The 13,537-nt window shown below is 38.8% G+C and overlaps 1 protein-coding gene and 1 long non-coding RNA gene across 3 annotated transcripts in view; one reads left to right on the plus strand and one right to left on the minus strand.

The window, feature by feature from the left end:
• RAB11FIP2 (RAB11 family interacting protein 2 (class I)) overlaps positions 1-13,473 on the minus strand; it is a 34,372-nt gene extending 20,899 nt beyond the window's left edge. Inside the window, exons 1-3 of the mRNA XM_014945314.1 lie at positions 12,877-13,473; positions 1,377-1,816; positions 210-672 (exon numbers count right to left, since the gene is read on the minus strand). Coding sequence (XP_014800800.1) covers positions 210-672; positions 1,377-1,816; positions 12,877-13,229 — 1,256 coding nt within the window. The 5' untranslated portion in view covers positions 13,230-13,473. The remainder of the gene's footprint in view (positions 1-209; positions 673-1,376; positions 1,817-12,876) is intronic.
• Positions 13,089-13,537, plus strand: part of LOC106889862 — a 13,877-nt gene continuing 13,428 nt past the window's right edge. For both annotated transcript variants that reach the window (XR_001412409.1, XR_001412408.1), the window contains exon 1: positions 13,089-13,268. This is a non-coding gene — a long non-coding RNA (uncharacterized LOC106889862). The remainder of the gene's footprint in view (positions 13,269-13,537) is intronic.

Here is a 13,537-nt window from a genome sequence, read left to right on the forward strand (position 1 = left end):
AAGGACATTCTCAGTACATATTACTAATATAAATGTAATTTCAAAATGAAGTAAGAAAATATCAAACTATATAAAAAGTTCGTAATTTTTACTTAGAAACAGATAAGCAATGATATATATAAAGCACAAAGATTGTGTTCCTCAACACTTCACATTTTCATTTATATAACACGTTCAAGATATCAGATCAAAATACAGCAAAAACCTACCTTGAAGATGGCAACGTGCTTGTAGGCTTGTAGTTTGTCATAAACGGATTAGTTGAATCATAATCAAAACTCTCCTGATGAGTTTCACCAAACGCACTGGGTGATTTCAAGTCAGTAGAACTGTCTGATCCCCCATTGCTAAGTTTATCTGACCTCTTGCTATCTTTTTTTCCAGTCACTCTTTCAAAAAGACTAACTTTCTCTTTTTTCTCTTTTTTACCATCTTTCCTGATTTCGACAGGTTTGGAAAACAGGCTTATGTTTTGATCCCACGTTGCTGGGCTTTCTTCGAAGGGATTCTTCTGTCTTGGCAGTGTAGCAAATTTTTGGGGTAATGAAGCACTCACATTGGTAAATGGGTCGTTTTGTGCTTCGAGTGCAGTTTCATCGGCCGTGCTGTCAAGCGGGTTCACTTTAGAAGTATCAACACTTAATGTCCTTCTATGTGGAGATTTTAGACTCCCTGCAAACGATCTGTCATTAGTACATTATCGACAAGAGACTATATCATAGTTTATGACATGCAGAGAACCCATTTTAGCTTAGCTCTAGCAGCTTTGCATTTGAGTCTTAGTTCAAAACACCACAGACTAACTCAGCTCTTTAAAAAAATAATGCAAAGCTGTGGCCTTCACTTCATGACTCAGAAATGTTTATGGATAGACACTACAGCAAACTTTTGTTTCTTATGCGAAAATTAAGTTCTACAAAGAAGAGAGCTAGGACTAGAGTGCCATTCCTAAAAGCAACAGTAGTCTATGGGTTGCATAACTTTGAACAATGCAAAGTCTTTTCAGTTCTTCCTATAAATCAGGTTTAAAACTTGGGTGACAGTTTTCAACTTCTAAAACTGATTTTTATTTTTCACAAGACGCTATTTTGCCTAGAGTTTCCTCTAGAATGCAATGCTTCCCTACAATACACTCTCAAATGAGGACATAAGAATAAAAATGCTAAATTACCACAAATTATGACCAATATATTTTATTACTTATGCTCAGAAATAGAAGTAGTGAGTTACCACTAGCTAATGGAAGTGAAAAAAAAAATAGGCCAGCAATAATTCTTAACTTTTTGGACTTGGACTTCCTTCATAAACTAAAGAAAGACTTTTGAATGCTCTAATAGCAGTGAACTGTAATTATAATAGTAATGAGTTTTACTTACCACCTTCATCAACCGAACCAAATGATTCTAGCTGACGCCTGAAAAGATGAGGGTAACCAACTGTGCTGGATTTCATTTTTTCTGAGACATGCGATCCCGTTAAATCTGACATGGAATGAGCTGAGGATAGTCGCTGAGGTCCCAAAAGGAAAGGTTTTTTTGGTTTTGATTTCATTTGTACTTCACCAGTACACACCTCTACGTTCGCATCAGGTATGTGAGTACTTGGGATGATTGCAGAGGATGTATCCGAAAACGTCCCATCGTTTTTTCGACCCTTCATTTTGTCTTTTAGTTTAGCAAAAGGGGATTTAGTTTTGTCCTTCATTGACAAATCAAACATACTTGCTGTCATGTTATTCCTCATAAACTGAATATTGACCTTTATTTCTCCTCTGTCTTTAGTTCTCTTTCCTTGTCTGGACTCCAGGGGAAACCACCTTAAAGGAGAAAAAGAGCAAGTTAAGTTGTGTTTTCTGGAGGCTAATCATTAAACTCTGGCGAGCTGGTTAATGCATCTAGCTAGTATAACTTAGAATATGAAAACCAAATTCCATACCAAAAATTAAAACATTCCTGTACTGAAAAACCTTTTTTATCTGTATTTGTTTGTGAAGAAAAAACTTCATAACCAAGCAAGCACAAAGCTCTTTGTAGCATTCACCTGTTTTGAGAACCAAAACCATCAAAGCTAACGGGCTCACATCTGCCCAGGAGAAAATGTTAATACAAATACACTTTATTTTGCTGTTTAGGAGAACACCTGATATTTTTCAAGTGCCCTTTATTTAGCAGTGATGTATATTACCTAAATGTATACAAAGATTTCATCTAGTAAGCTTTTCTCCTTTGATTTTGCTCAGCTTTATACGCTCTCAAACATTTCTACCATCTGTCCCTTCCTTCTAACCTCTGGTTAAGATTCATGTCAACTACACTAGTAAAGAACAAGTATTTGAGACCCCTGAATAGTCAACCATCATTTAATTCTGCAACTGCAATCCCTACTAATTCTGACAGTAACTCTGCGAGCTGTGGTGGCAGAACAGCGAGGGTGTAGGTCTATCTTACAGCTGTCCCTTTTGCAGCAGGATCAACTTCAGAAACATTTCCACAGGCTTTGGAACCATGAGATAAACCCCCACTCCTTGAAAAGACATCAAAGGTGTGATCATCTGTTTAAAAAAGCCAAGTGTGCTCTTTTGCCAGGTCCAATAAAGGCTTTGTCATTATCCAAGCATCTTATTCATTCCTGATTGTGCTCCATTGTCCTGTGGAACCATCTGCAGAATTATGGCTTGATCTTCCTTCACCTAAATAAATGACTGACAGACAATCCCTTCTCCACACCATCATCTACAGCCTTTTCCTATTTCAAACAGGACACAAGGGCCTATTTCAGCTCCACAGAAGTGCTCTAAAGCCCTTGTCAGGAGAAACTCATGCACACATGCTAACACAACAGCGCATTGTCACCAGGAGGTAACTTCCAAACTGGAGACTAAGATATGAAATTGCCTATCAGCACCGATGCAAAATTGATCATGCTGTTATACACACATTATTCAATACTGCCAAACATAGAAAAAAAAGGTCAGGAAAGGAGAAAAATAACCCTCAATTTCCTTACAGATTTCATAATTATTTTAAAGGTGATAACTGAAATCAAATTTTCAGACAGAGATACTATTTTCCGAGTTGAGAAAATACTTCTAAACTGGCCTGTCAAAGAAACAGCAGGAGGATAAAGAGTATTACAACTTTTTTTGGTGTTTTGTGATGTCCAAGAGGTTTTATATCCCAAACTAAACCAGAATAATTAAAAAATATTAGACCTTCTCTCTCTCAGCAGTAGACAACATGAATCCAGACCAGCAGACCCAGAAGTTCAAACTGGTAGAATGACAATTAAACCCTTAGGAAGAAAGTTTTTCTTCTGTTGTGAGGTAACTTCATTTATGTATTTTAAATGAAAGAGAAAACCTGAAATATGTTATGTGTCTGACGAAGATGGATCATTTTTCCTCTTAGTTAATAATGTTTCACTTCTTGGTAACTGATTCCAGAAACTCTTCTAATTCGTCTACAGAGTCGTTACAGAAAACACACACAACAGAACCAAGAGTAAATCTTTTTTGCGATACATAATATTGCAAAAAACTGGAAAATAAGATAGCCTACTTCCTTTAAAACTCTTCTTTAAAAGAAAATATGTTCATATATTCTCTTAAAAAATAAAAACAATTCACAGCCATAATGAGCAAGCCCTTGCTTATAAATCTCCATCAGACAGACCTTGCCCATGCAGAAAAAATCCCACAGAAAAACAACACCCTGAAACTGAGAAAGTCCTCACCACGATTCCTTAGACAGACACTAAACATAAACATAAATAAGGCTTATGAGTGTTTTAAGAGGTTTTATAGGCAGAGAGCACCTCACTTTTTAATATTCAAGCTTAATGGCTCAATCTACACTGCAAGAAAACATATTCTGCTTCTTGCTCTTTCCCTCCCCTCGCAGATCTCACCCAGTAATACTGTACCTCTGACGAGATTACTGAATTTTCATGGTTTTGCTTAGGCATCAGCAAAACTTTCAACTGATGTATGACACTTGCTAACTTGTTTTAGGACACTGTCAAGACAAATTCTGAAGCTTTTCCTGTGTGGAAGAAAGCCTTTTCTTTCCAAACTTAATTTAACTCAATTATTGACTGTCTTATCATGAATCAACAACCACTCCGTGTCACCACCAGTACTCACCTGCTAACACCGTATCTCCACATACTATTTTGACATTCACCAGGTCTGAAGGAGAGAATTCCAGCACAAAACTAATAACATTGCCTTTGCAGCTTGTACATTTATTTTCAAAGTAGACTTTGAAGAACTTGACACTAAAAATAGGTTCATCTGGGAAAACAAGGAAACCCTCCTTACCCTAGGAAGGTAACACAACTGCGTAAGGGACTGGACCTGCTGGGACCAGGTTCAACACTACTACTGATTCCAACAGAATTTAATCATAAACTCTTTACTCCAGCAAAATTCCTCTGGACTTCAGTGGAATTCCTATTTGAATAATGACTGCTGGATCAAATCTTTGTATAAAACACAGATATTTCATTTTCATAGGCATTTCAAGGAGGTTTCTTTGTTACCTTGGAGAGTTTATCTTGTTTTAGTTATAATGAAGGTTCCATATGCTACAGCTCATAACAAGACAATATGAGAAGCAGACTCAAATCAGGATTTTCTTCAAATTCAAAGGCAAATAATTACTTTTTTAAACAGATGAGAACAAACGCAGGCAATGCATTTGTGTGGAGCTACACGTGAATAAGCAACTGAGTCTGTAAATGTTTCTTATTAGAATCTGTTTCTACAACACATGGGCGTGAGCAACAAACAGAAAAAACAGCGCTGTATATAATAGAAAAAAGAATTGGAAAATGAAGTCCACTGTTTTCAGATAACAGCATTTGGGTTCTAAAATACTAAATTCCACTATACCACTGCCAATTTAAAAAATTGTAATGTATTATAAAAGCCAATAAAACTTGCTATTTTGGTTTTGTTTACAGTACTTTTAGCCACAATAAATACTCCATTTGTCAGGCTGCCATGAGCTTATTCTATAGAAAGCCTGTACAAAGTAGGAAAATAGCCAATAACATACACGAACAAAACAGGGTGGCTTTTATGAGAGCAGATGCCCTTTTATTTAATAACCAAATATTACATCCAGTCTTGCAGACAGTCTTTATTTAAACAGGCCTTGTACAAAGTCTGGCAAATTTTCCCAACTTCAAAGGAAGCCCTATTGCCTTCCTGAATCACATTCATACTTCTTGCTCTCACCTTCAAATGTTCTGTAGGACAACGTCCCCCATACACCCTCTAATTTTGACTTTTCCCCTATGGTTTCCATCAGAACAATGCTTGCTTCTTTTTCTCATCTGTTTTTGAGTGTGCTAATGGGCTTCGCCTGGCTTGCGCAGGTTTCGGATCATTTTTATTTTGTAAGTATTATATAAATTGCCACTCTGTACACTGACAATTTTTTTGAATGGGTAAAGAGAAGATCAACGTTCAAGGTTGAAAAATCCTGCTGCTCAGTCAGCCCTGAAAAACTACACCCCTACCTGAAGAAACGTGGCTATTTTCTAACCGTGACAAAATTACCCATTTTTGGTTGTATCTATAATTAGGGGTGGAAAGAGCAAACTCCCTTATTTCTAAGACAGTAACCATCTTCTGCATACTTTTAAAGTGAATTCCATAATATCAGCAGTACTGAGCCCTTTACCTTAGAAAAGGTAGACAGGAAGGTTGAAGGATAAAACTAAAATAAGTTACTATTAATGAACAAGTTGCCTGCCTATTCCATCTAAATAGCTAGTGATCTACAAACGCATTTTCAACAAATATTTTGAAACCAAGATCTTGTTTCCCTTCCAATAGCAGGAAGCTGATGTCTTTGGTGTCTTATCCTCCAAAACTGCCATGGAATTTCACAGTTCCAAGTCTGAGCCCTCTTTCTTCTTTGAAAAAGCATCACTCGACCTATTCACCATGTAACACTCAGTAGGACAGGTTCATGAGATGGGTAAGAAAAATAATAACAGTATAGGTAAGAAAAACCACTATGTAATTTTAGTTACATTTTAATTATATACTAACAGCCTCAAAAACCACTGGGATACTTGTCTACCAATTTCACCAGGAATTAGAAGTCTTCTAGCCAGCACATTCAACCTAAGCATGACAGATGACCTTTTGACTCCATCTTTTTGCCTGTGCCAAAGATGCAAACTACAAAAGGAACTTTACCACTCATTTTGCTGCTTCCCAAATACACCAATCTGCCTTCACTCTACCAGTAAATATCTACTGAGCTGATCTAATTTTGCTTTGCTGAAACCATTAGATTGCACCGAAAGACTTTTGCAAAATCTTGAGTTTAATTCACAAATTACTGAAGGAATTCTGCAAAAAGCCATACAATCACAGCATCCACAAAGCTTCTAACCTTGATTTTACAGGTAAAATCAGCACCCTGATCTGAGAAGCAACTTAAATCTGGTATACAGTGATGAGGAGAATTTTCTACACCAGCTGATACTTCTAAAACTACCTCTATACCAATGACAGAACGTCATGGGAAAGGACTTCATTTAGGTTACTATGTCTGAGCTAGACACGCTGAAGAAACTTGCTTCACAAAATCCCACTAACACAAATACCCACAGACAATGTATAAAAACCAACATCCAAAGCCCAGAACTGTCTAACGTCTTCATTAGCAGCAAACACACATTGAAAAATGCAGAATACCATATTGAAAGTCTGCCTCAAAAGTCAGTAAGTAGGAAAATTAAGGCAAGGGGCTGAGCACAGACTACATCGTGTACAAAGGGAAATGAAGAAGAAAACAGATTATTTATTAAAATAAGTGATGACATTCACAAAGATGAATACTATTACTTTCTGGAAGCCAACCGAAACGAGATAGACAAAGTCGAGTTTAAAAATAAATATTACACAGTGACATCGTAACACCACAAAACATATGGGAACTGACACATATCACAACGCCCCTTCTAAGGGGTTAGCTAACATCAACTGGAACCAAAGTAATTAACGTGGTTTTAGTTTACTTATTATTTTGGCTAAAGACTACGTATGAAAGCTTTTCTTTTAGAAACAAAATAACTGAAGGTATGAGAATTAAGGCCAGTTATTTTAGTTGAGTGTGTGTCTAAGCACGTGTGTATGCACAGAAAATGGAGAAGTATTTCAGTCCAGATGGCCCTCAGACTCTGACTCAGAATTATGACTTATTCAGAGGATGTGCTCACATTTGTTGTCGAAATGTAAATGCTAGGAATATTGCTAGATAATTGGAAAATATTACTATAATCCCATAAAGCTACAACTGAGCGCAACTTTTTGTTGTTCCCCATAACCATTTTTCTCTTCTGCTACTCACTACTAACTTTCCTTCATTTTTATTACATTTACTGAGTTGTACCACAAAAGTAAAAGCACAAATCCATACGGATCCTCCCGGCTGCTCATTATTTCTGTGCCTTTGACAAATTTCTCTTTCCACTTTTGACTAGAGTGGAATGAGTGTTTTCTCTTACTTTCACCACGACATTTTGATAATTTATGCTACAGCCTGCCATTTCCACCCCTAGTTAGTTTTACCACCAAAAATAATCTAAAATGCATTTTTCTGGTTAAAACTAAATTTACGACTCAAAATTAGTAAATAATATTTACAAAGTGTTATGTTTTGTAGAATTATTTTTAAAAAGGCTCTATTCATTAACAAGCATGACATGACATTAACAAGTCCATGATATACTATCTATTTACTAGTTGTTTGCTTGTTCCTAATTCAAATTATATTTGAAGCCACCTACTCGAGTGCCTGCCTCTTGCTTGTGCTGCCGCAGATGAGAGAGGACAGGGCAGAGGCAGTAGAAGGGAGAACCTCTCCATGTCCAAGAGGGTGGCTGCCAAGAAGGAATTTGCATTAATTTGGAGGAAATCACACAATTTTCCCATCTTTCAGGAAGCTCAGCAGCACTAAGGAATAAGTGCTCACAACACAGAGGTATTGATCAGGGTCCATCGTTAATTCTTTCTGTTTGTTTGCTGAGAAGCTGTTTTTAACTATTTTATATGATCGATGTAAGCAGAGGAGAAACATCTTAGATAAGGCCAAGATTCCTTCACTGGATTATGCTCAAATAAGCATTTTTTGCAACGCTGAAGCAATTTGGGGGTGGGGTGTTGAGGTATTATAGAAACCAGAGAGAAGGTGAATTAAGTCACAAATAAAAACGTCTCCTCCAACAAAAATTCTGTAAGAAATAGTAACTTGACCATCGCCTGCCCCCCTCAAATTTATAACATTCCAGAGAAGTGTTGCATCTTAAATCAGCTGAACATATCATAAAATTAGCTCTCCAGGAAAGCTAATAAAGGAATGGACAATAAATAGTGTGGAATTTGAGAACAACAAGGACGAAGCAAATGCTGATGAAATAAGTAACATTACAGTGAAAGCTGGCAGAAATTTTTTCTCCTACTGCTGTGTTCATTTAGCACACAGGAGAAAAAAAACTAAGCACAGTCATTAAAAAAAAACTACTGAAAAATACTTCACTAAATTCAGACATGACAGTAAATGAGTATTTTTTTATTCCATGATAATTCAAAAATTTGTTTTGATGTTATGCATTGTCAGATCATCAGCAGTAGTAAGAAAACTATTAAATGTAACTGAATTGAAATTATTACAAAAATGTATATATCCTTTAAAAAACACAAGCATTGATAATCATTTACATTTAAAGTGCAAGAGCAAAAGAGGTATATTTATTCTGCAACAGCAGACCAAAAAAACTGTCATGTATTTCTCAGGATGAATTAAAAAAATCCACAGGATTTTACTGAAAAAAATGAAACCATGTCAGAAATCTAAGATCTGAAGACTTATGCTAAATACACTTCCAATGAAGCAGTCTCTCCCAAGTTTTTTGAACTGTTAAAAAAAACCTCAGTAAAATCACTCAGCTTCTGGAGCCCAGTTTTCAACTCTGGAGAAAAGAGCAGGAGAAGTAACAAGAGCCCGTCCATTTCCAACTACAGCAGCGATGCCAGAGACACAAATTTACAAAGTCAGCACGATGCAATGGGCACTTTTGCACCAACACAGAAAGAAAATGAACTAAGATCCTGCAGGCGCTTTGGCTGAGGGCTCGGGAAGAGACCTTGTACGAGACCATCTGAGCCACATCTGGATCTACCCGTTCCAGGAATTTTCACTTTTAAGAATTGGAAAAATCATCCATCGGTTTCAGAAAGAGAAAGGACGTTGCGAGATGGTGCATACGAAATTTTCGCCATCAAATTGCAGTAAATACACTGCTTTGTTTCACTGAATATTGTGTGAAATCAAGTTCATTAGAACACAAGACGCACAAATCCTATCATGAGGCCTCTGCCTGAAAACTTCACCGCAAGAGTATTTTTCTTAAGGTATAACAAGTGGCAAAAAAAGCTATACAGAAAAAAGGATTATTTTTCCCTAGCATAATGTTTCTGAAGCTGCAGTGAATTTTTAAATTTATTTCTTCCAAATTATAAAATATTAAATAAAAAAAAAAATACAAAAAGCTCAATGTCACAGACCCCACGGTCTTCCTAGGAATTCAAAATCAGCTGGTAGCCTTCACTTCTCATACCTCCTTACTAAAAAAGCACTAGGGAATTGCTGACAGGGTTCAGCATTGTGCAGAATATTAAATATCTTTTTTGCAATACCCTGGTGACTCTTGAGTCTGTCTCTCACAGCACCATATGTACAGCTGTGTTGGAAAGAGGAAGCTATTAAATATATTAAAAAGTAGAAATATTACCAATAGACACTTCATCAAATAACTGGATCTCATTCATCCCCAAACAAAGCAAGAAATGTTAAGGTTACATCAACATGAGAAAATAACTCTGGATTTAATAACACCACAAGCCTGTTGAACATATTTGAAAGTAAAAACATTGCTTAATAAAACAGATTAGTGTTTCTGAAACAATGAATATAGCTTTCAACCATCAGAATGCTTTGGTAATAAAGACATTGGACTTGGTCTTGAAAGGCACTGGGTATCTCAGTTCCCACACCACAGTCACGGCTAGAAGGTCTTCGGGTCTAAATATATTACCCTTAGTTTACTGCCAACACAGGACTAGGGATATTTTGTATCAAAAAGGATTTAATAAAAGGAGAATAAGAAAGAGCGTTTTGTTTGAGAGCGCATTTGCAAATATATTCTTGAAAGTTTGCCCTCCTCCCACGTACACGTACAAACATTGCATCCACATCTCCAGCTAACGCTGCAAGGAGTCAGCAGCAGCAGCACACACGCCTTCCACCAAGGCACATGAGCAGATGACCCTCGCAACTTTTCAAAAACCTCTAAACGCTTAAGGACTCTGATTTTTTTTTTTCAAAAGTGAGTTTCTAAAAGGACATTTCCTCAGCTTCTAAGCACCTAGAGACACAGACGGGAAAACTGGCCTTTCAGTGGCTGCTATCTAAGAATTTAAATCGGCATTAAGTGAGTACGTGCTGCCAAAAATCCCGCTCACCGCCCATCCGCACTTTTACACGTACATAAGACTTTTACAAGGACGGCTGTTGGGCTCTAGAAGCCTAACGCCCATCAACTTTTAATAACATTTGCAATCTTAAGTGCTCAAGTAACTTCTGTGAAGAGGACTTGGGCTATTTGTAAAAATTTCCCCACGGGCCCCCCATCTCTGCAGAGCAGCTTGCAGGCAGAGCCCCACTCATTTCTGCGGTGGTCCCAGGAAGCACCGTGGCACGTTTACATCGTGCCAGTTCCTCCCTCACACCCCAGAGAAAGAAATGGAAAAAATAAAGGGCACCTATGGAGCCCTGCAGAACACAACGTCATCTAAAAATACCGAAGAGATATGTGTATTTATTTAACTATCGCAAGGGCTATGTTAATTACCCCACTTACAAATTTTTGCAATAATTTTGTAAGACTCCAACACTAAAACTGGTGCAAAAGCATATGGTTCCCCAAAGGGAAAAGAGGTTTTCTTACTCACACTAATACATGAATAATTTACATATTTTCCTCCAGTTTCTGAATACATATTTCTACCTAGACTTAGAAAGTTTTTACAATTAGTAGCATTTCTACTTGATTTATTCACTCCATTTTCTGTAGAGTAGCTAGGTGTTTAAACTAAAGCTGTTGCCTATGACTTGCAAGATAATTACAACTGATGATTAAAGAATATTTAAGATGCATGTCTAAAGAGCACTGAAACTTCTTGAAACAAGTGTAAATAGAAATTAAGACCCTAAGGCTACAGGCATTACCATGTATTGCATCAAGATAAATGGTTTGTCCCTAAAAAGATAAGCAATTAAAAAGTTTAACACTTCAGACCACGAACCCACAAGAGATTCTGCACTGACATGTTCTTTCCTATTATATGGTTAGTGAACATACCTTCTTGCTAAAAATTTGTAGTTTACAAAAAAACCCCAACCACTAGGGCAAAGCCAGCTTTGACTTGTCTTTGGTGCTCCTTCAACCTCAGCCACTGCACATAAGAAGGACGAGGTTCTGAGGTGGTTTCTGCAGAAAGAGTTATCTGATCAACAAGACTCAGCTGGTGCTGGATGATTTCCACCTCCACCTGCCCTCTCTGACTCTACTGGAGGTTCACGCCTCCCCAGCACCATCAGCAACAGACAAACAATGCCAACCTCTTAGGCACTTCGATCCAAAAGTCCAGCATCTTACCACAGACCCACCATCACGACCAAAAGAAACACCGCCCTTTAATTTTAACAGCTGAGATTTGGGCACTTTGGGCCTTTCTGCTCTACTGAAGAGATGCTCGAGGAGGAAAGGCACCTGGGGCAGGAACTTTTTAACCACTGCAGAAAGATTTGTCAGCTCCAAGCTTGGAGGTCTCCATGCTGTTCTTGGCCTACTTCTGTGGGACAAGAATAGCTAACACAAACACGGATCATGTAGTCACAGGCAGGCCTGCACTATGCTTACATCTACACTTTATTCCCATACACTTTGGAGAATAAATTACACTTGTACCAGACTTCTTCATGCAACCATGTCCTGACTAGAAATTTTAAACAATTTTACTGATTTAGTTGAAAAACCCAGAGTTAGATATGTTTACAGTTCACCCTAATAAACTGCTGTGATGCCTTTTTTTTTTTTAGACATTCCAGTGCCAAAATTTGCTGGCAAACTTCAATTTTACTTGACAAAAGCTTATGTAGGTAATGATGGAGGCTACCACAACAGCAGAAATTTCCCTTCAGTCTTCCCTGTTGAGGCCTGCTGTACAGAGCAGCCTGCAGGATCGCGGCCCAGGGCTAATCAGGATCAGAAAAACACTGTGCTGCCATGGTAAGCCTTCACCAAGTCACAGTTCATTGACCACCGAAACATAAATATAAAATATTTAAAGACGCTTGGTTGCAGCAACCGAAGGAAAACATTTTTTAAAGAGAAAGACACCAGGCTTCGAGGGAGATGGTTAAAATGGGGGTAGGAGTTGAACTGGGATGTGGCCCTGAGCAGAACGAAGAAAAATCTTTAGGAAAACAGACTGTAGTGAGTTCATGTTGCACATAAGAATTTGTCAAGAAATGTTAATGACAGTCCTTCCCTGTGCAGAGCAACCACTGTGACTACAGTAAACTTTTCTCTGGAAGAGGTCAGGTGGCAGTGACACAACTGTATACGTTAAGGGCTTTGAACACACCACAGAAGAAAGAAACATACTAATTCCATTTCCAAGTATATTGATAATAAAGCTGCTAATCCCCCCCCTCCCCTCCAAGTGCAACTGTACCAGGAATACAAATTATAAGGAAAAAAAAAAAAAACACCAAACCAACCAGCACTTACTCTGTTTTCCTCCTTTGCTTGTCCTCAAATATATCATTCAGACTTATGGCCACCTGTCCCAAGAACTTGTCCAGCCCCACCAGCGACCTGTGCATGACAATCAGGTACAGGATGTATTTTTCTGGATTCTCCTGCATGAGTAATCCAGGGAGCTCGAAGGAGGCCTCTTCTTTCCAGACGGGATCCAAGGTCTTCTCGGCCACCGAGGTGGAGTACTTCTCCTTGCCCAGCTGGATGATGGTGTAGGCGTCGTTGCTGCCATTTTTACCTTTTGGCTTCAGACCTTTGGCTTGAAGGACCGTAACTTGCACGTGAGTTGGGAACCACTTCTGGGCTTGCTCCCCCAACATCATCTTTGGGGACGGCGGCAGCGACAACGAACACAAACGTCTGTAAGTCCCCGGGGGAGGGCTGAAGGGCACTTAACGGCCGAGACACCTGTCAGGGGCCTCGGCCCGCTCCTTCCTCCAGCCCCCGGCCGCGGGCGGCACCCACCAGCCCCTCAGGTCTCCCCCTTCCCCCGCAGCCCCACCTGCGGCTCCATAGCTGGGGGCTGCCGGGTGTCCTCCCCCCCGGCAACACCGACACTACTTCCCTCCTGCCCCCGGCCTCCCCCCGCCGGCCCCCAGGGCATCCCCCGGGCAGGGCCCCTCCGCCCGGC

This window comes from Calidris pugnax, unplaced genomic scaffold, assembly GCF_001431845.1.
Source record: "Calidris pugnax isolate Ruff unplaced genomic scaffold, ASM143184v1 scaffold89, whole genome shotgun sequence".
Lineage (NCBI taxonomy): Eukaryota > Metazoa > Chordata > Aves > Charadriiformes > Scolopacidae > Calidris > Calidris pugnax.